Consider the following 21,913-nt stretch of genomic DNA (forward strand, 5'->3'; position numbering starts at 1 on the left):
TGTACAGTATTTACTGGGAAATAGATACAGAAAGAGATTGCCATTTACAACTTTAATGGGAGAATGCTGGAAGAGGTCTTGAACTCCTGAAATAATTGTGTTCTGAGTGAAGATCCAGTACTGTTGTATAACCAAGTCCAGGTAATTGTTCTATAACACTACAATAGCACTACAGATGTAGATTTTTAAATTAGGTAAAGAGCATCCAAAAAACACAACAAGATGAAGAATCAGAGCCTCTATTCCAAATCTTTCCACATGCATATTTGCATAAGAAAGGGCCATACCTAGAATCCATTCCCGTATCTTGAATTTCAAGATGAAAATCACCTTCTAGCAAAAAATAATTATAAATAAGCCACTGCATCTACTGTATTTGGGATAACAAATAATCAGTAGATTTCTCTAAACAATAAAGCATTTTTAATACCACCACTATGTAGGATGCTGGTATACAAAGAACCAGCATCCATTGTAATAATAATACCAGTTTTCATTATGTTCTGTAATTAATTGATAACATCAGTTGTATCTCAAAGGTAAGATGAAAGGATATGTATGAATGGCTTAAGAAATGAGTCAACAAAGAAAGAGATTCCGTCAGTGATGTTAATCCAGATTTAATGTTTCTACCTGGTGGATTTATGAATTTGCACTAGATAATAAATCACAGCTTTGCTTGCATGTTTTAGGAACACAAACTCAAATTCATTTTAATTGATAAGTTATTTCCAATTGTAGTTCTCTAAACCTCTTAGACATTCGTTAGAAATCTTACATTTTTTTCAGCAAACTGTTTTTAACAAAAGTTAACTCCAGATCTTATTTTTATATTTGACAGTATCAGTAACTACTGTAACCTCTTTATCAGTCAGACCAATTGTTACAGTACATGTGAATCATTCATCTATTCACATGAAGCTTCTATTAAGATACTTGAACGGCCCTCTACTCACCTACTGTCTTAAGATGAGTCTGAACCACAAGGGGGTGTTAAAGTGTTTTTTGGGGATTTTATTTATTTCAAGACTTTTTTTGTGAAAGTTTGCTGCAGGTTCTAAAGGGAACCTTTATGAAAATAGATTTATTTTAATTAAACAATTTCGAAATCCTTAAAAAAATATTGTTCTCTAATATATTGTGAGGTTACACCCACTTTTTGTATTTTAACTCAATTGCCTGAAGTGCTTCAAGGTGCTTTTTAGTTGTTCCCTGCGGACATTACCTTTCTTTAATGTTGAAATACAGATTAAATTTCTGTACATATTTAATTTATTATGCTTTATGTGTTTCCTTTTCATGTCTCCTTTCCTAATTCCCTTGATATCTCAGAAAAACATATCTATGGGCATGTTTAGTGAATTTGTATTTATTTGAACAGTTTAGATTTTAATTTCCACATCAAGTGAAACAACTGTGAAAGATTTGCTAAAACATTCCAGTTACTTCTCTCCTCCAGGCCTGCTCAGTCCTGAAGCTAGTAAAGACATAACAATAAAGGCATCCTTGCTAAAAATCACATGAGCATTTTGGTGTGGTATGGTAAGTACATTTTGGGTGATGAATGCTTTGATAAATATGGCCCTGGGTTTTCCATATTTCAGTTTCTGAATGGGAGTTTGTTTTAATGTGTTTTGCTTGGTACCTCAGAAATAAACCTGTACCAGAATACTTTCACACTAGAGTTTAGTAAACAGGCAAGCAAAATCTATAAATTAATTTAAGAAATGGAAGACACTGTGTTGTTGAAGAGAAGCCCCACAGCTTTCTAAAGACTATTTTCACGAACTGTCGGATTTAAAAAAAGCTAATTCTTTTTTCCTACTTATAAATTATTTTTGTTGTTATTTTTTCTTCAGGAAAATCACCTGTCTGTTACTCTTATAATCTTCTTATAAATTCACAAAGCATTAGTGAGTTTAGTTAATGACATTTTCATAAATTAACAAAGTTAAACTTTGAACCTACAGTGAAATTCATATGAATTAAAAATAGAAATATTTAGAAATGCATGTAGTTAGTCGAAAAGAATTGAAAAGATAAATACTGTATATGACTCTCAAACAAGTCAAGAATAACTCAACGTACTCAATGTTTCTATGACAACAGACAAAATACTGTGCAGAAAAGCAAAGTAGCCTTATGGGGAATATATATGGCTTTATTAATTTAAATTTATAGAAGAATTTTCTCTCAGCCATGGTAAAACCTATTGTACTTGAATATTTAAGAAAAACTCTGAAGAGAAAACAAGAGTTCAAAGCTTTATTATAACAAAATCCATTTAATAAATGCCAGTTGAAATGATTCTTATATATGAACCTACTGTTTTTCTACATCATTTAGTTGAAGTCTGGCTGTGTGTATATAATGTCAATATCATGTTCAGAATCCATCCCTTCACCTCTTATATTGTCTTTCAGAGGGTATGCATACAGCAATACTGAATCATAGTTGGAGATGCTCATTCAGAAGGATAGTAATAACAGTATTTTTTTATTTTATACACTATAGCATCTTGCATGATACATAATCTCAGTGTTATCTATAATAAAATAAAGCAAAACATTAGAAGCTTGTGAGGGTCAATAAAATAAATTAAATTTTAAAAATGTATAAAAGACTGGAATTAAAAGTTGTGACCAACTTGCATGATCTAATACAGGCTGGGAGATCATTTCACTGCTTTGGAGCCACAGGAAACATACAAAAAGCAACAATCCAGGGTTTTGAAGTCACGTTTTGTGACATTAAATTTAGAGGGAACATGACTTGTCAGTATGTAGAGCGATACCAATTCACTGATGTATTGAGAAGCCACAGTATTAAAGACCTTAAAAGTGAGCTGTAGTATTTTTATTTAGATTTTATTCTGAAATCCCTAAGGAGACAGTTCAAAGACGCTATAAGAGGAGAGACATTGTATACTCAAATATTGTAATCTGAGTTAATCCGAATCACTGAGTTTTTAGCACATTGCAACTTAAAATAATTGAACATTAAAAAAAATAACATTAAAATAATTAAGCTGAGAAAGATGTTGACCTCTTTCTATCATACTGGGAGAAATATTAATGGATATGAACAATGTTATAAAGCAGAGAAAAGAACTTCACTGAATTGTGAGCAGGGGTTTCAGATGCAAGATGGATCAAAGATTCCTGACCTGCGTACTTGGTACCACCATCAACAGTCAAACTGACAATAACACAGTTGCAGAGTTCAGAAGATGAGACAAACAACAAACTTGAGTTCAGATATTAATAAGTTTTGGGATCCATTTTCTAAAGTTATCTAAGCAGTGTGACAAAGCAAAGTATATGATCAAGGTCAGGTTTTGTAATGGAAGAAAGACGGTGAGATCATCAGCATTAAACATCAACAGCATTACAGGTAGCACTGCGGTCCAGCAAAATAAGAATGAATAAAGATGCCAACAGCAATCAGCAGGAAATCATTGATAGCCTTAACAAGTAATGTGTTATCAGTAATGTGAAGATCTGAATTTGAAATTCACACTACTTACTTGAAGATAAACAATCTTGCAACTGAATTGTAATGTTCTGTTTTAGAACTTTTTGCTAAAAAATGGTAAATTAGATATTGGCTGTTGTTCTTCCCTCTGTTTAATCTTGATGTGTTTTTGGCACTTCCTGTGGACAGTCTTTTTAGTGCAGTCGGTGATCTAGACCAAAACAGGCAGTAAAACAGGAAGTAGCGCTCTTACGTTCATAGCGTCAGCAGTGCGAATGAGCTCCATGAAGCCCAGGTCAATCCTTGTTCGTAGAACTTAAGAATGCTATTGCTGTAAGTACATTTTATTGTTTACATGTTCCCAGTTATATACTGAAGAATATTTTGTACATGCAACCTTTTGAAACGTTTCTATGCTGCTCTAGGCAACATATGACAGTATGCTCGCACTTAACACTAACAACTGTTAATGCTATACCAATTAAGCTATGTTGTTGTATATTTATACAAACTGTAAGACTGTTTAAAGTTTCTTATTGATTGAAAAGTTGTTTATTGATTGAATGGTATAAGAATTTAACATTTGTGAAGCCTGCGCAGAACTGTGAAGCTTCTGAAAGGTAGTTAGTAACTGCCGTATGTTCCTTTTTCTAGTTTTACTCTGATTCATAATACCAAACAAACAGTTCTACTCTGTTCTACCATTGATAATGTCCATTAAACAACGGAGCTATTACAGCTATTACCTGACTCGCATGTGTTTTATGAATAGAGTCTGGCTGTCTAACTAGAGTAGATAAATCTTCATACACAAACATAAGGAGGAAAGTACAGTTAAAGGCCAAGAGATCATTAAGAAAGCAGCTTAATACAGTGTAGCATTCAACGCTACAGACAAGGAAAATGAAAATAAAGATGATAAAGCTTCTGTAAACTAGTTCAAGGCGCACATGCTCCTCTCAGTCATCAGCTAGCAGTGCAGCAGACAGAGCTCGATCCGTAGCTAAAGCTGCACGTGCATCATTTGCAGAGAGGGAGTTGGCTATGAAAAGAGAAAAGGCAAGACTAGAGGCAGAGAACTGTAGCGTTGTAGGGGTATAACCTCAGATTTCCCATTGGCCCTTACAAATCATGGCTTCCTAATAATCCCCGTCTATGAATTGGCTTCATTACTCTGCTCTCCTCCCCACTGATAGCTGGTGTGTGGTGAGCGTTCTGGCGCACTATGGCTGCCGTCACATCATCCAGGTGGTGCTGCACATTGGTGGTGGTGGAGGGGATCCCCATTACCTATAAAGTGCTTTGAGTGGAGTGTCCAGAAAAGCGCTATGTAAGTGTAAGCAATTATTAATTATTATTATTATTATTATTATATCCTGTTATTGCTTGGGAGAGACATCATCACAGTACACAAGGTGAGACAACAAATTAGTGGCCCTCACAATGCCCCCTTCACACAGTGACTTAACTTAGGGTTCTTTAAGGTGAAGTTTGCCTTGGCACAGTACATTGTTTGAGACGACCAAAGATGACAATAAGTGTGCTCTGTTCTTCGAAGAACGAGTCGTTTTAAAGACTGTGGAAGAGGAATTCCACAAAGATGAAACAAATAGCTGCTTTGCTCCTTTACCCTTCAGAAGGGTACTGGTACCTACCATTTTTTGGAATACCTCATCAGCAGAAGCCCGGCCAGATTAGGGTAGTCTTCGACTTGTACTGTGGCATAAACCTCAATAATGTTCTGCTTACAGGACCAGACCCTAACAATCCTCTGCTTGGTGTGCTGATCTGTTTCAGGAAAGAACCTGTAGCAATAACCACAGACATTGAGCACATTTTCTATGGTTTTGTAGTAAGGAAAGACCACCAGAACTACCTGAGGTTTCTTACCTGAGGAGTATCCTAACATCCAGCGATATTTACTGTAAGTTGAGCACGGCTGCACATGGGAATTCAACCCTCCTCACGCATCACACATGGGAGGCGCCTGGGAGTGCATGATTGGCATGACGCGTAAGATCCTGGACTCCATGTTATTACAGAGCAGACCAGATCTCACCTCTCCCATGAAGTCCTTTGCACCTTTTATGGCTGAAGTGTCAGCAATAATAATAGTGTCAGCAATTTGAGGAGCCTGTGCAGTACTGTGATTCATAATACCAAACAAACTGTTCTACCCTGTTCTACCATTGATGATGTCAATTTAAGAGCGGAGCCAGGACACTATTACCTGACTCGCATGTGTTTAATGAATTCAGTTTGGCTGTCTGTCTACGTACAGCTTCATACACACGTAGGGAGGACAGTACAGCTGTAGTTAGATATTACTAAAAAAGCTGCAGTCTAAGCCCTTCCTAAGAACAAGAAGTGATCATTTAGTTAATGCGTTAAGAATTATATGATTCAATTATATTAAAACTTTTAATGATTTGTTCATTAAATGCATGCCAGTGGGTCGATGAATTGCCAAGTCTGAGTAAAGCAGTGATGATGGGAGGAGAGGAGCATGTGATGGGCTTCATTTTAGACATCATTGCAGATATCTGCTGATGGGAGACTGAAACTCTACAAAGCAAAATGCACCAAGCATGAAAGAACACAGAGCCCTGTGCTAACAGAAGTGGAAAGTAATGATAGTCTGACTTCAGATCTTGAAAAATCATCAGATGTATTAGTCTGAACAATTCCAGGAGTGTTACTCATAACCAGATTGAAGAGATGATGAATTGTGGCAAGAAAAAGTTCTAGGATTGCTACTTAATGGAATGAAATGGATTGTTATAAGTCTTATTTCTACATATTTTTCCTAGTATGTTTTTTCCAGATATAAACATCTGAGAAAGATCTAAGGGTCTAGTTATAAAGTGCAGTGGCTCTGTGGCTAAGGATCTGCACCTATGGCTGGAAGGTTGCTGGTTCAAATCCTGCAGCCAGCAGAGGAATCCTCCTCTGTTGGGCCCCTGACCAAGGCCCTTAACCCCAGCTGCTCTAGGGGTGCTGTATAAATGGCTGACTCTGTGCTCTGACCCCAAGATTCTCTCCCTGTCTGTGTGTCTCAAACTGGGGTATGTGACAAGACAAATTCCTAATGCAAGGAATTGTATATGGCTAGTAAAGTGATTTTATCTTACATTAGTTGAATAGCAAAATTAGCCCCCAAAAAGAGAACCAAGGTTTGTAAGTAGATACTGTAAGATCCAGCTTAAAAAACACAGTAGCTAGATGATCTGGAATATCCAGTTCAAGGGCATACAGGTCACTTTCAAGCAGATTACAGTTGATAACAAGGTTCAGTATCTGGCCTTTGACACGAGTGGACACATTTTCATGCTATCAATTCAGAATAATAATAAATAGTGCTGCAAGTCATTAAGAATATTACATTCTCCAGAGGTGACAAAATGCCCCAAAAACCCTGCAAGCAAAGGTAACCAATAGGAGAAACCGTTTTTTTAAATGGAATTTTAATGTTGCCAAGTTACAGTTAAACATAAAATTTGCTAAAATATTATGTTTACTAAAATAGAAAAAATAGCTCCTGAAATTGAAAATACATCTATAAACCAATATTCATGCATATAAAGTTTTCATGTATTTGCTCTTTCATTAGCAAGTTATATTTGTAACAAATATCTAGACGGATATTTTTTTTAAAGCCTACTGTTTGTTTACCTTCGGTCTCTCTACAGGCATGTAGATTTTCTAAACTCATTAATTGATTAGCATAAATGAGAATGGAAACCGAGTGCATCTTAGAAACATCTGTTTTATTTTTTTTTATCTGTTTTAATTTCCTTGCATGCCATCAGGAAACTTGTATTCCTTTTGAAAACAATTCTGAGAATGGCCATAAAAACCACTGAGGTTATAAAACAGATCTGGCAATGATCAAGATAACACAGCTTTAGGTTTGTTGCAGTAATCAACAACTACCTCTGGGGAATTAAACAACTTTCAGGATGGTCTCATTGAAGAACAAGCTGTTTCTTTCTTTATTAACATCAAGCAGTAGCCTGCCCTATTAAAGAGGTAGTAGTTTATTCCAATAGCCCAAAAGGATCCTTATACAGTAGGTACAGTAAGCATTTTTAGGGATTTTCAGATTTCATCTTATGTCTCAGATATAAATGATGTCTCAGGAATAAATGTCACAAAAATGATGCATGTTACATTTAGAAATGTGTTATATATGGCAGTGCTATTTTCTGCCTGTCACAAGATGAAAGCCTGATATGTGATGTGGTTTGCAGGACAGGAAACGTCATGAGGAGAGCTTGGAGCAACTTAAAACTCACCATAGAAGAAAGTAAATAATGCCCAGTGTTAAGTCCTGGTATGAAGGGAATATCATATTCAGACAGTTAAGGGAACTGAATGTTTTAGCCTGAAACATTCAAGATCACTTGGGGCATTCATTCAGGCATTGACAATCCTGAAAGGCTTTGGCAAAGTCAACCAGGATCAATAAGTTATGAGGAACTGCAGACACAAGTGGAAATTAGTTGTCTTCAAAAGAACTGAAGTACCTGATTAATTGGTAAAGACTGTAACAGAGGTCTGTTTGTTAATAACTAGTTGTCACTGGTTCAAAGACAGGTAGTTTTGGCTGTGGAGCTGTCACGCCCTCTGCAGCCAGAGGGCGCTCCTTCTCTGTTCTGTCCCTAGTTTCCTGCCTGCTGTCCTTCCGGTCCCTCTCTTTCCCTTGGGCCATATATTTCCGGGTCTTGCACTCTGCTCTCGCTCAGCATTGATGTTCGGATGTCCTGAGACCTGCCTAGCACCAGGTCGCCCCACGTCCGCTACCTGAGGACAAAGGTTTCTATACAGCATTCCTGAACTCTTTGCACTAATGAGCCTGGGCCTTTTTCCCGTCTCGCCGCTACCCATATGGGTCTTTTTCCGCTCTCCTGCCTCTCCACGGTTAGTGCCTTTCGACGTCCGTGACAGGAGCACTTTTCATGTGTGTACAGGAGACTGGGCAAAGCAGAGATATGAAAAAGAGGTGGGATGGAGCAAACCACAGACAGACTAGGGGAGAATAGGTTGGAGGTCAGTAAAAAGGGGATAATAAGGTAGAAATGTAAGAGACTGCTGCCTTTCAGACCTCTGCATGTAATCAATTTGTAAAGAAATGAGGAGATTAAATAGGTAAGTGAAATGTTAAATTCACAGGGAATGTCTAATCCGTTTTAATAGTGATTCTGGCTGCTAATGTCTTTCCAGTATCGGGGTCCCTGAAGCACAAAGAGATCATGATGGGAAGAAGTAAATGGTGAACTATCACATCAGAGAGGTCAGTAAAGACGTCAAGACAGGAATTTCCCCGTGCATTGCAAAGATGTAATGTGAAGAACACCACATCAGTGTTAAAGTGTGACCAATCAACAGATATAATCCAGAATAAAAGCTGTGTCATGAATAAATTGTATATGGATGCCCAAAGTAACAGTGCAGTTATGTGCAGTTTTAAATCTTATAGACTATGATTTTTTTTCACATCCACACATTATGCAAGCATGCTGTTAATAAAATAAGTTAGGCACCACAAAGTTTTAATCATATATTGCTAATGTTGCAGGGCAATTGCTTTCTATATTGCCAGTGAAGTGTGTGATTACCGCCTTGGTTTTCAATCTCTTCAGATCTCAGGAGCTAAGCGAGGCTGGGACTGATCACTGCTAGAATAAGAGACCTGTAAGGAAAACCAGGTTGCTGCTCTACAGTAATCTAGTTCCATAGCACTCTATGTATTTTTTTGGCTGACGCATGAATCGATGAAACCAGCAATGTGTAATTTCAGTCTCCCACCCACTTCACATACAGTATCTGCACTACCACCAAACATAGTGTGCTTACATCAGCAGATACTGGGCCTACATTTTATTACAGCTTGTGTTGAAAATGTAATGGGCGGACATAAAATTAAACAAAAACAGTTTTTCAAGGAAATTAAAGATGAACCATATGCTGGGCACAAATAAAGCATTCAATCTTATTTGATCTATTTAATTCACTTGCCTTTAAAATCGTCTGAAGGTTTTCATACATTTCAAAAACCCCGTAAAACATATTATGTAGAATTCCTAGATGTTAATTACTCGAGTCCTTTGAAAACTATCGGATACTGTACGTCCATTTAATTGCCTAGGTTGAAATGTAGCCAGTATTTTTAAAACGTCACAGAAATAATCTTATGTTTTTAAGATGGTAAGCATCTTAGCTGCCTGGCTGTTATGAAGAGGCAATTGTAGAGGGGAAGTTTAGGTAGAGTTCAAAATGGAGATTAGGTGTTTTTTTGGTGTGTTTTTGTGTTTTTTTGTTTAGTTCTCCTCTCGTTTTTTTAATTCACTGCACAGCTCTGAGATTGTTTGTTTTGCCCAGAGTAACCTAAAAAAAGTTATGAAATGGCATCCTTCTTTTGAGCGTTTCAAAATGTAAAGTTGCATATTAAAATCATTCTGGTAAACCACCAAACATGAATGTAAGATAAACAGCATAATCACTTTCAGGCCTAAAGATGTCTTAAAGTGCTAAAGAGAGCTGATTGAAGCCTGCGATAAAGACAGGTATAATATGCTGACAAAACAATATTATGGGCTGAATTAAATAAAAAATTTGACCTGAGCTCCAGTCGCAAATTCCAATCTCAAGACATACAGTAATGACAGCTTTCCATTAGGTGGAAGGTAGAAGGAGTAGGCTCTGTCAGTCTGAAAAATACCATCAAGGAAGGGGTGTAGTTTTGCAGTTTGCAGTTGTATCAATGTTTTGACTTTGCTTCACATGACAGGATACAACAAAGAAGTTAGTCGGAGAGTTTTCTGTGCTTATTAATCCCTTTTCTATTAAAAACAGCTAAGGAATTCCGAGCATTAAAGTGGGATCTGTGAGCATTTCTAAGTATTAGGACTTTAAAGATGTAATTGACGCAGTGGACTCATTTTTCTTTTTTTTAAATTACCCTAATGAAGGTTTGCTGTGGTGAATATATTGGGATGTTTTCCCCTATTTTTTTGTTTAGTTTTACCTTAATTTTGTTGTGGTTTCAACTGGTCTTACAGTACCATTCTTTCACTGTGTTGTACAGTATTTCGCCAAGAGTAAATGAGTAATTTAACTTTTATTCATCTACTGTGGTCTGTTGTCAGACAAACTTCAGCTACTTTATATTGGTAAGATTATCCAATTTTATATGTTTTATAAATTCTTCTTATACCACATTCAATATGCCTTCTTTTTAAGAACAGTAAGTAATATATTTTGACAGAATACAAAACATTTTGCACATACTACTTATAAAGAAATATTGGGATATTTATCTTTTAGTGATACGGAGATATAAATATACAGAGATACATATTTGTCTCTTAATAAATAAACTATGCTAATCTCTCGGTAGCATTAAGATTCTGGATTAGAAATAAAATATAATCTGAGATGCTTCAGTTTTCTCTTCAGAAACAAAAAATGTTCATCAAGATGAAAGACTGATATGTCCTTCACTCATGCTGAGTGATTCTGTGTGCTGTTCTGAACACAGCAGCTGATCTCAAGCATCAATCTCTGTTCTTCCAGGATGGCACCATGGGAGAATTCCTCTACACCAAAAGGCCAGATCTATGGAGCTTGAAAGGGGATTTACACCTTTATGACAAGCTCACCACCAAATAAGCTCCATCACACTTACACTATACAAAAACAATAATATGAACACCTCATTCTGAACTCTTTACGGCTTGTGGATTTTTATAGCTCACAGCTTGGTTAGAAGAGTTCAACAACTCCACAGATCTAGGGCACCATTTTGATATTCATTGGTTATTATAAATTCAAGCAACCTAACTCTTCCACAGGTACACACAGTGCAAAAACTTCAAAAGCAAAATAAGTACTATGCAATTCAATCTAACCTGTAACAGTAGAGGTTAATAAACCTGGCCTATTACCCTGTAAGTCTGTTGTTACAGTAATTTTAACTGTTAAAGCTTAAAGAAGTTATATTGTTTGATTTGTCTTTAACACTTAATATTTCTTAAACATACAGTAAGCATGACTTTGGCTGTAGTATACTAAATGTAAAATCTCATTGTACTTTCTTATTTGCAAAAAATGAATGCACATTCCATCTGATGTGTGCCTAAGGGGGTAATAAAATGATATATTATCTAGTGTTTCACTCTGTAGAGGGTTTACTGTAGTACGATGCTTTGACATCCATCAGCAATAATAATTTAAAAGGGTGCACACAATATAGAAATAAATTTCTCCACTCCGTTATCACCATCTCAAAGAGCGGTAAAAAGCCAAGCCTAAGTCTTCTGCTGATATTTCTGTACATGAACACACATTGAAAAAATGGAAAAGGAAATTATTTTTTGCATAAATTATTACTACATCAAGCTTAACCTCCAGACTCATAAAGTCATCATTAAACAACTATGCATTGTCTTAAATATGGAAGAGTCTCACTGTTGTAAGCTTTGCTTTTGTTAGTGGGGTATCCATAACCAGGGTCACCTGGTCATAAATTTTAAATGGTTGAAGTATCAGATGCAGCAGTTCTTTTCAAAACAAAAACAATCCAAGAAAAAGCTGGAATCCACACTCAGTCTTGTACACTGGTGATATCTGGGTTATTGCGTTCAACATGTGCTCCAAACAATACCTGTAGTTGTTTAGAAGCTCAGAGGACCATACTGCAATGAAAGAGCAGTGTCAAAGGCAAATGGAGGACCCATTATTATTATTATATTAGGACCCACTGACAAAGTATTTAAAAGGACATTGTGTCTGACCTACATTTCAGGCCTTTTAATTGCTGTGATCAAGATATGGCCCAAATACTGATTTCTTTACCATCAGTTTTCACTCTGGCTGACGGCTAGCATTAAACAAGTGAATGACCATAGGAGGGCACTTTCAGATGGCTGTGCAGGAACAGTAAACCCATGGATCTTAGCAGGCACCTGCAATCTTGCACTGTTGTCAGGAAAGCTACTTAATTCACTTAATCGGTGAAAACACTGCTGTGAGACACTGTTGAGCACTCAGCATGCAAAACAGGGTATTGACTCTGATAAGGCCAGTCCTCATCCTTTGCTGGTCCAAGTCACTGCGGTAAAGTTGAATATCAAAATGTCAGTTCCACAGAGAGGAGGGTTATGTGGTTAATAGGTGGTTTAAAAAAATTCAAATAAAGGAAAACTTTGTTTTTTGGAAAATGTGTAAGGCAAGGTGGTTGGATTTTATGAACGATTTAGAATTTGGGAAATTAAAATTGGATTTCAGGGCATTTAACGAATGCCCCTGGATATTCTTTTCAAGACTAAAGAGTCTCAGTTCCAATGGTCTATACAGTATTTGTATGACCGTGAAGTATTCTGAAGGTCAGGACAGTGCATGTCACAATGTAATCATATCATGTAGGCCATATCTGTGCACAATGCATTGAATAGTTTTAGTGTGATTTCCCTCAATTTAAATTTTTCCCCTTTATATCCAAGCTTCCCTTTATTGCCAAGATAATTTCAGTGAGCAATCAGCGTAAACTAGGCTACAAAACACTTGTGGTAAGAGATCGGTTTCAAATACTATGCAGTCTTTGGTAACTACTGTGTGGTGCAGAAAGAAAGTCCTTCAGTAACCCGGAACCTTGTGATCTTTTGTTAAAAGGGAAATAATTTTGAGTCTTTAAACAATAACAACACTTCATTTAACTTATATTTAAAATCCTGATAGCATGGCTTTTGCCGTCATTTTTCGCCCACCAAAGAGATGGAAAGGGCTGCCTAGGACGTCCTTTCTTCTATTACAGACTTGCAGATTTCCTGCCACCAGCTCAGGAATGAACGCAGACATCTGGTGGGACAATAGAGCACAGCCCTCCTAATTGTACTTGGAAGGATCTGCAAATACGATAGTGTGGTACAGTGCATGGCTTACCCTACCACCGGCAAATCAGAAATGAAAAACGCAGCAAAATCGTGACTGCCTTAAGTTCAAGCATCTCTTGGAACGAAACGAGAAAATCTGTACTGTCATAAGTGACGCATTAGTCACAACATTCATGAAAGCCTGCCTTTCACTAATGAATGCACAAGAAGCTGTTGAGTGTCCTGAGATCTCACTGAAACCCGGCCAATTACACTGACAGCTACATTCAATTTAGCATGAGCTGGCATCCAGTGTCTACTGCTATTATCACATTTCTTGTTTCTGCTGTACAGTTATCCTGTTTGAGAGAGGACAATCTTACAAAAAGAATTAATAAGACATTTCACTGCATGGATTTCTAGGTAGTAGGATGTGGTTATTTTTGCTGTGACTTTTTTAGGACCATCTGATTTACTTATTCCCTTTACATCTACAGCTACAAATCTGTCTTTAGTTATTGACAAGAACTTTAAACTGTTTCATGTTATTTGCAGACGGCAGAACATCTAGGTGGAGTTGCAAAGTAACAGCACATACTGTAGTGCTCAGACTCAAAGTAGTGCTCATAGCAATCATACAAATTCCTTGTCAGATGGGAATGTCATGCTTGAACACAATATGGAAAACATTTTTTTTTATTTGGAACAAAGACGATGCCATGAGAATTCGATTCATTCAAAATCATTAAACCTGGGGGGGACTGCAAAACAAGTACTCAGAGTGAGAGATTAACTTTAGGTGCATTCAGGGCAGTAAACAAGAGACACTTCTGTTCACAGAATGTTGTGTGGAACCAGCTACCTTGTAGTGTGTATTGTAGGTGGGTTCAGACTTCATTGCTCATATGGTCATGTAGTTGTTCTTCAGATCACGTGGGTTTAAACCAAACATATAATGAAATACTCCTTCTTTACTGCAGCCTTTGTCTGCATCTTCTGAAATTCATCTTAAACAATGACAGGACAGCCTTCCAAATATTTCTTCCTGTGTGGACATCAACTGGTTTTTCTAAATAAAATAAGCTGTTCTGAGAAGGTCTATATACAAATCAAAGCCTGTATTCTGGAGCTTAAATATTTTTATATAATGTATCCATGTAAATTTAGTGTATTTCTGCCTTATTGACTCTACACTGTTAACCTTTTGCTTTACACCTCATAATTTCCACTGTTTTTGTACCACCAAATGTGAATTGACCCAACTCTATACTGTACATTCACAGTAGATGAGCACCTTATGCAACAGGACCTGTTGATCTGCCATCAAGCCATCAGCTTCTTCTTGAAATGAAAACATTCATTTCACATAATAGGGTATTAAGGTAGCAAGAGTGGCTCTCAACACAGTTCCTGGAGGTACCCTACAAGTAGTAGGAGTCTTCAGTGAATGCAGATAGGAGTCTTATACCATCCACAGTCCAAAGACATATTGGTTGTTTCATTTCTTCTGGGAAAATTAGCCCTAGTGTGAGTGTGTCTGTGTAGCCCTTTTATAGACAGGTGTCTGTCCAGGATGTATCCTGTCTTGTGCCCATTGCTTGCTGGGGTAGACTCTTGCTCGCCGTCTATTGGAAGAAGCAGTTGGAAAGTGGATGGATGGGAACAAACCAGTGACATGTAGGTCATAAATCACAAACTTTTTCCAAGCATTTATTTTTTGGTTGACGAGGTTGAGCCAGTCAGGAACCCCACATGTTACTGTTCCCACAAGTTCTATACTCAGGCAGAGCAAGTGGAAGTTCCTCTTCTTTTTATCTCTCCCTTTATCATAAATTGATTACTCATCAATAAGATGACAAGATAAGATGATTATCGATTCCAATGATAAAATGACTACAATTCTCCACATTTATTCTTCAGAAGAAGTTCCAAACCATCATAGCAGTGAAATTAATTCATTTAAAGCAGGTTAAAAACAAAAGTTGTGGAGCACTCTGACATGTTAGATAGTTAACTGGTGTGGCACAATGCAGGGAGTGTCTGGTGTGTGTGTGGGGGGGGGGGGCGGAGCCCTGGATGAAGGGAGACGCTTTGCCATGGAAACCACACCTGACACAAATCAGTGAATGAACCGCAGGTGTAGAAGTGGTTCAAAACTAGCCTGAGTACTTCCTGGAAGGGGGGAAAGATCTGGCAGGGCGTCAGTCTTGCTGTTGCTGGAGTGGTGAGAGGAGAAATGTGGAGGTTCTGCTGTGAGAGAGCTGGGCTGAAGCATGACAGTAGTGGGTATGAGACGCTACTAGTCGGGGCGATGTAAGAAGAGCGTGCCGCCGTGTATGAGTGAATGAAGAGTGACTAGCCGCTGTGTCAACCCCTTGAGGGGCTGGAGAAGAACAACAATCCCGGAGGGGATTGTGGAGAGGAGTAGCCTGCGAGGAAAAAGGTGAAAATGTCAGTCTGCGAGTAGACTGACAGAAGAAACGGAGCCTTATGAGATCATCAAAAGATTTAAAGGGACAGCATGCTGCTAGGGTGTGAGAGCAGAGCTGTCATGTCTGCTGCAGGAGTGATTTGTATGAGGCAGCTGTGAGTTCAAACCTAAGGGGTGTGAGAGTGAGGTGCCATAAAGGTTGTGAGTGTGTGTCAGAGAAGGGACAGTGTGTTGGGTCTCGGTGCGGAAGAGACTCTGTGATGTAGGTAGTTTTGTGTTTGTGTAACCAAACCTGTTGGTGTTGGGAAGAGGACGTCGGGGCTGGAGGTGGACCTGGGAGTCTGAGGCACTGGTCGTGTGTGAAACAGTGACCTAATGGAGTAGGAGCAGGAGGCTGAGAGCAGGACGTTCCTAGCAGTGAGGACAACAGGATGAATTTGGTGAACTTGAGACTCTGAAGGTAAAGGGCCCAGAATTAACGGAATGTGGAGTCATATATCCTGTTACCCCGATGAAGGGGTCAGTGTGAGCACCACTCTTGGAGGAGAGTGTGTGTAAGATAAAGAAAAGGAACCCAAAAGAGCTCATAAAGGGGTGTGACGGGGAGAATGGGAGTGTGACTCTGCCCAATGTGGTGTCAACTACCCCCATGGCTCCACACTGGTTTAAATGGATGCTTTAGCTGAAATAAGATACAGTATTACAAAAGTTCTTTATTTATTGCAGTTTTTTTATACCATTGAAATTCAAATGCGGAAAAGTCAACCTTGAATAAAATAAAAGGAATGTTTTGGAAATGCTGAATGCAACATATTCAACTGTATCTCACTGTATCATGTAATGATATGCAAATATTTTAAAGAGGGAGTCTATTTACTGTACTTTTGAAAAAAACATATTGAACATTACAGCAACATGTTTATAATTATATATCACAAAGTGTTTTGCCTTTGTGTATATAACAGAGCTTTCTACATCAGTGCATTTAATACTGATGTAATCCACAGTTAAACATTTAATAGCAATAGCCTACAAACTCTCCCCACCCTGACGGTGTTCTTTCTACTGTACTGTATATGTCCTATATCTGCTGCATATGTGGGAAGTATTGGACTTCCTAGATTACATACAGTATACGTAAGACCGATACGCCTTACTTCCATTAAATGTCAAGTTAAATGGAATTGGTCTTTATAGCTAGGATACAGAATAAGAGACAATTGTAATAGGTACAAAACATAGCATAGGATACTGTGTATTTAGATTTTCAGAGGGGTATTGATGATGTACAGTACCTCATAAAAGAGTAATTATCAAATTGCACAAGGTAATGCATGTACTTGGACTGAAAACTGTTTGATTAATAGAAAACAAAGTACAGTGCCTTGCGAAAGTATTCGGCCCCCTTGAACTTTTCAACCTTTTGCCACATTTCAGGCTTCAAACATAAAGATATAAATTTTTTATTTTATGTGAAGAATCACCAACAAGTGGGACACAATTGTGAAGTGGAACGAAATCTATTGGATTTTTTAAACTTTAACTAATAAAAAAATGAAAAGTGGGGCGTGCAAAATTATTCGGCCCCCTTGCGTTAATACTTTGTAGAGCCACCTTTTGCTGCGATTACAGCTGCAAGTCGCTTGGGGTATGTCTCTATCAGTTTTGCACATCGAGAGACTGAAATTCTTGCCCATTCTTCCTTGCAAAACAGCTCGAGCTCAGTGAGGTTGGATGGAGAGCGTTTGTGAACAGCAGTTTTCAGCTCTTTCCACAGATTCTCGATTGGATTCAGGTCTGGACTTTGACTTGGCCATTCAAACACCTGGATACGTTTATTTGTGAACCATTCCTTTGTAGATTTTGCTGTATGTTTGGGATCATTGTCTTGTTGGAAGATAAATCTCCGTCCCAGTTTCAGGTCTTTTGCAGACTCCAACAGGTTTTCATCCAGAATACTCCTGTATTTGGCTGCATCCATCTTCCCCTCAATTTTAACCATCTTCCCTGTCCCTGCTGAAGAAAAGCAGGCCCAAACCATGATGCTGCCACCACCATGTTTGACAGTGGGGATGGTGTGTTGAGGGTGATGAGCTGTGTTGCTTTTATGCCAAACATATCGTTTTGCATTGTGGCCAAAAAGTTCGATTTTGGTTTCATCTGACCAGAGCACCTTCTTCCACATGTTTGGGGTGTCTCCCAGGTGGCTTGTGGCAAACTTTAGACGAGACTTTTTATGGATATCTTTGAAAAATGGCTTTCTTCTTGCCACTCTTCCATAAAGGCCAGATTTGTGCAGTGTAAGACTGATTGTTGTCCTATGGACAGACTCTCCCACCTCAGCTGTAGTTCTCTGCAGTTCATCCAGAGTGATCATGGGCCTCTTGGCTGCATCTCTGATCAGTCTTCTCCTTGTCTGAGCTGAAAGTTTAGAGGGACGGCCAGGTCTTGGTAGATTTGCAGTGGTCTGATACTCCTTCCATTTCCAGATGATCGCTTGCACAGTGCTCCTTGGGATGTTTGAAGCTTGGGAAATCTTTTTGTATCCAAATCCGGCTTTAAACTTCTCCACAACAGTATTACGGACCTGCCTGGTGTGTTCCTTGGTCTTCATGATGCTCTCTGCGCTTTCAACAGAACCTTGAGACTATCACAGAGCAGGTGCATTTATACAGAGACTTGATTACACACAGGTGGATTCTATTTATCACCATCAGTCATTTAGGACAACATTGGATCATTCAGAGATCCTCGCTGAACTTCTGGAGTGAGTTTGCTGCACTGAAAGTAAAGGGGCCGAATAATTTTGCACGCCCCACTTTTCATTTTTTTATTAGTTAAAAAAGTTTAAAAAATCCAATAGATTTCGTTCCACTTCACAATTGTGTCCCACTTGTTGGTGATTCTTCACATAAAATAAAAAATGTATATCTTTATGTTTGAAGCCTGAAATGTGGCAAAAGGTTGAAAAGTTCAAGGGGGCCGAATACTTTCGCAAGGCACTGTATAAATAGGGGTGAATTGTCAAATTGGGGTGAATTCATTGGTGAACTGCCACAAGGTATTGATGCCCCTTCCACATTTCGATCAATTATCTAGATTCTTGTTTAATTAATAACCTAGTTTGCAGATTAAACCAAAATAATCGGTTTAGGTAAGAGGTGAAATTGAAATTTCAAAAAGTTACACTAACTGGGTAAAACCTAGTTTCGTGCAGATACTAAAATGATAAATTCCAACCTTTGTGAGAAACACTGAATTTGAGATCTGAGGCTAAATCTTTGTTCTTTTTTTTACCTTTATTCTATAAAGAATCTTTTTAACAGAACTTTATTGGTTAGTGGAAACATTCTTAAATTTTGAAGCTGACATATACTGCCCAAGTAACCCAATGCTACTCTATAGTAGCAGTCTTCCCTTATACTTTGAATTAACACTCACTATAACTCTTCAAATGATCACATCCCTAAAACGTTCACTATAGAGTGTTTGATATGCTATCAGTTACTGTATGTTAGACCCAGGCCTTCTCACCTACTGATCTGAAAATGAGCACTCATTTTACTGTAATTCAAGGATTCAGCTCATGTGCATTTGTTTATGCAATATTAAATTCAATTAGTCATGATGAAGTCTGTCATGGATCACTTGATTTTTTGACAGGCTATGCTGCCGAAACATTTGGTGATGGATACCTTCTGCTCATGTACTGTCATCTTGAGAGTTTCATTTGCTTGTGTGGAATGTGGGCATCTTGCCCTACAATGAGCATAATTTTCAAACTACTATTTACAGTATGTCAGATAGCTGGCAAAACCATTTATGTCAGATAGCAAGACAAATGAATATCATTCAGGTAATCTGCAATACTGGAAGACTTTTTTCATATGGTCTGTGTTGCAGAGTGTGATATTTTTATTCTTTCATTTCCCTTTCCCACCACCTGCAGACTATAGCTCTGATATACAAAAGCTGTAACTGGAGAATAGTTGAACAAGACTTAAGACCTATATGAAGTTAAATATTCAACGTTCAGTCTTCAAAGTCCACTTCAAGATTTAAGATGTAAAAAAGCCCTTTTATCAAAAGCACAGAATTATATATATATATTATTTTTAAGTGTTTAACATTGATACAATTATGAGTCAGGTCCATACTGTAGCTCAGAGGTCTTCTGTTACTTGCATTCATTTAAAGCAGGAAACTGATACTGTAGATGTTTCGAGGACAGAATTTGTACAACAGCCCAAAGACTGAAAAACTGAAACGGATCATTGCTGTGCCCTAGATGTCTTAATCATTTTCCTGTACCTACAGTATACTGTACGTTGGAAAGCCCGTTTCTGGTAACCGCCCTCGTCCTGTGACACACAACAGTGTACTGTAGGTGACCAGATGTGATAGGTACAATCATATTGTCTGACTAAGGCAGAGTTTGACATTGGCAAGCAACTGAGACATTTTTCAGATTTTTAACGCATTCTTGCACGGAATGCTTTCCACGGAATATTTATATTCATTCTCTTGCTGTGAAAATACAATCATATATACAGTATAGTGGATAGCCCATAGCAGAGATAGCCCGTTTCAAACCAAATCCATCTTCCAAAGGCTCATCATATTAAGCGGTTAACGCATCCTGTAATGGTTTGTAATACTTAAAAAACTACCAACAAATAGCCCCCGTGTTTTTCTGTTAAAGTCAAATTCAATATACCGTATTCGTCAGAACTAGCAAACCGGTCTTTTGACCCCATTAAACATGAGAACTTGCATTAATGTTCTGCTATCACATCCTGAATAATCATTTGGCTTCACAATAAATGTGTATCCCGAGATTAATTTTAACATTTTAGAATAAAATGTTAGTTAAACGTAGTTTGTTACAGGAAGAGTGCACTGCAGCATCCATAATACTTCTCTTGAAAATGTATTATAGTACTGGATAGAAAAAGAAAAGTTAACGTTGCCTTAAATAGCTAAACCCCACGTTGAATCCACTATTTTGTTAGCGCGGATCGCAATTCCTAGCATTTGTAGCATAACGAAACCTAACGTTTATTTCTCAAAATAACCGGTATTCCTAATAAAGTAATAGTGGGGTAAAGATTTACAAAATAAGTAATGAGCATAAAAGAACTGGTTCGTTTTAATGACATTCTTACACAACTTTTATTGAATCACTTGATCCTTAACGGAAACCCATTACTCATTAGTGACAACGGAATATTGGAAAAACAACGTCCAGCTTTGAGATATAAAAAAATATCAGTATTTCTTACCTCTGAACAAGTACGATGTCCATATATGAATTCCTATGTAAGCAAATCCAAACAGCTTGCGACCTTGCATTTTAAACAGCCAGCCGCTTCTGTCTGTGGAAAGTCGAGTCTGAAAGAGGAGAAGGAGAAGAACATTTGGTGAAAGCCTTTTGGGGGGCAGATGGAGAAAGGCTTTTTAGCGCACCTCCACGTCCAATTGAAACGTGCGCTGGAGCCTTCAGCAATCGCGGCTACCAGAAGTTCTCCTGTCAGAATCCGCCTGCTCTAATTAGCGCTCTGATCAGAATCATAAAATGGTCAAATTAAAAGATGCTCGTTGGCGAGTAGTAGTTACCTGCCTTCTCTAAATAGCAGAAAGATGCGCCGAAGTGCTCAGAATTCAGAGCAACTAGGTTACCCACCTACAGGCTCTACTCCCAGTGCTTTCTAACAGATTGTGTTGCCAGAAAGTGTAGGTGACAGGTTTTGCTTTTCTTTTTTCTCTCGTTATCTTAGGAGAATGAGCAGGGAGAAAGAGGAATAAACAGCCTGCGGTAAAAAAAAGAAAGAAATTGCGCGTAACAGCTATTTAAAACACAACAGGATAGAAAACAAGCAACAGCTCCTTAAATAATACTCCGATTGAAATTAAAATCGACGTTTGATTTTATAAAAAAATATTTAACACAGAATGAAATTTGTAGTATGTGCAGGAAGTTCTATAAGTACATTAAAAAAGAATTAAGCAAATCTTGCTGTTTCTGTTGTGTAAGACGTCTTTTCAAAGAACGTTTACGCGACAGTTTCAGAATATATACAGTATCTGCGTATTTCTATCCCTTCAATGACAAAGATATTGTAAATATTAATATACA

The 21,913-nt window shown here is 37.8% G+C and overlaps 1 protein-coding gene across 2 annotated transcripts in view; it reads right to left on the bottom strand.

Annotated features, from left to right (window-relative positions):
* chrna8 (cholinergic receptor, nicotinic, alpha 8) overlaps positions 1-21,474 on the bottom strand; it is a 117,338-nt gene extending 95,864 nt beyond the window's left edge. Inside the window, exons 1-2 of one of the 2 annotated variants that reach the window (XM_015345881.2) lie at positions 21,394-21,474; positions 21,060-21,168 (exon numbers count right to left, since the gene is read on the bottom strand). In XM_015345881.2, coding sequence (XP_015201367.1) covers positions 21,060-21,129 — 70 coding nt within the window. In that variant the 5' untranslated portion in view covers positions 21,130-21,168; positions 21,394-21,474. The other variant, XM_015345880.2, reaches the window with a different exon arrangement.
* Between the last annotated feature and the right edge of the window lie 439 nt (positions 21,475-21,913).

Source organism: Lepisosteus oculatus, chromosome 1, assembly GCF_040954835.1.
Source record: "Lepisosteus oculatus isolate fLepOcu1 chromosome 1, fLepOcu1.hap2, whole genome shotgun sequence".
Taxonomy (NCBI): Eukaryota; Metazoa; Chordata; class Actinopteri; order Semionotiformes; family Lepisosteidae; genus Lepisosteus; species Lepisosteus oculatus.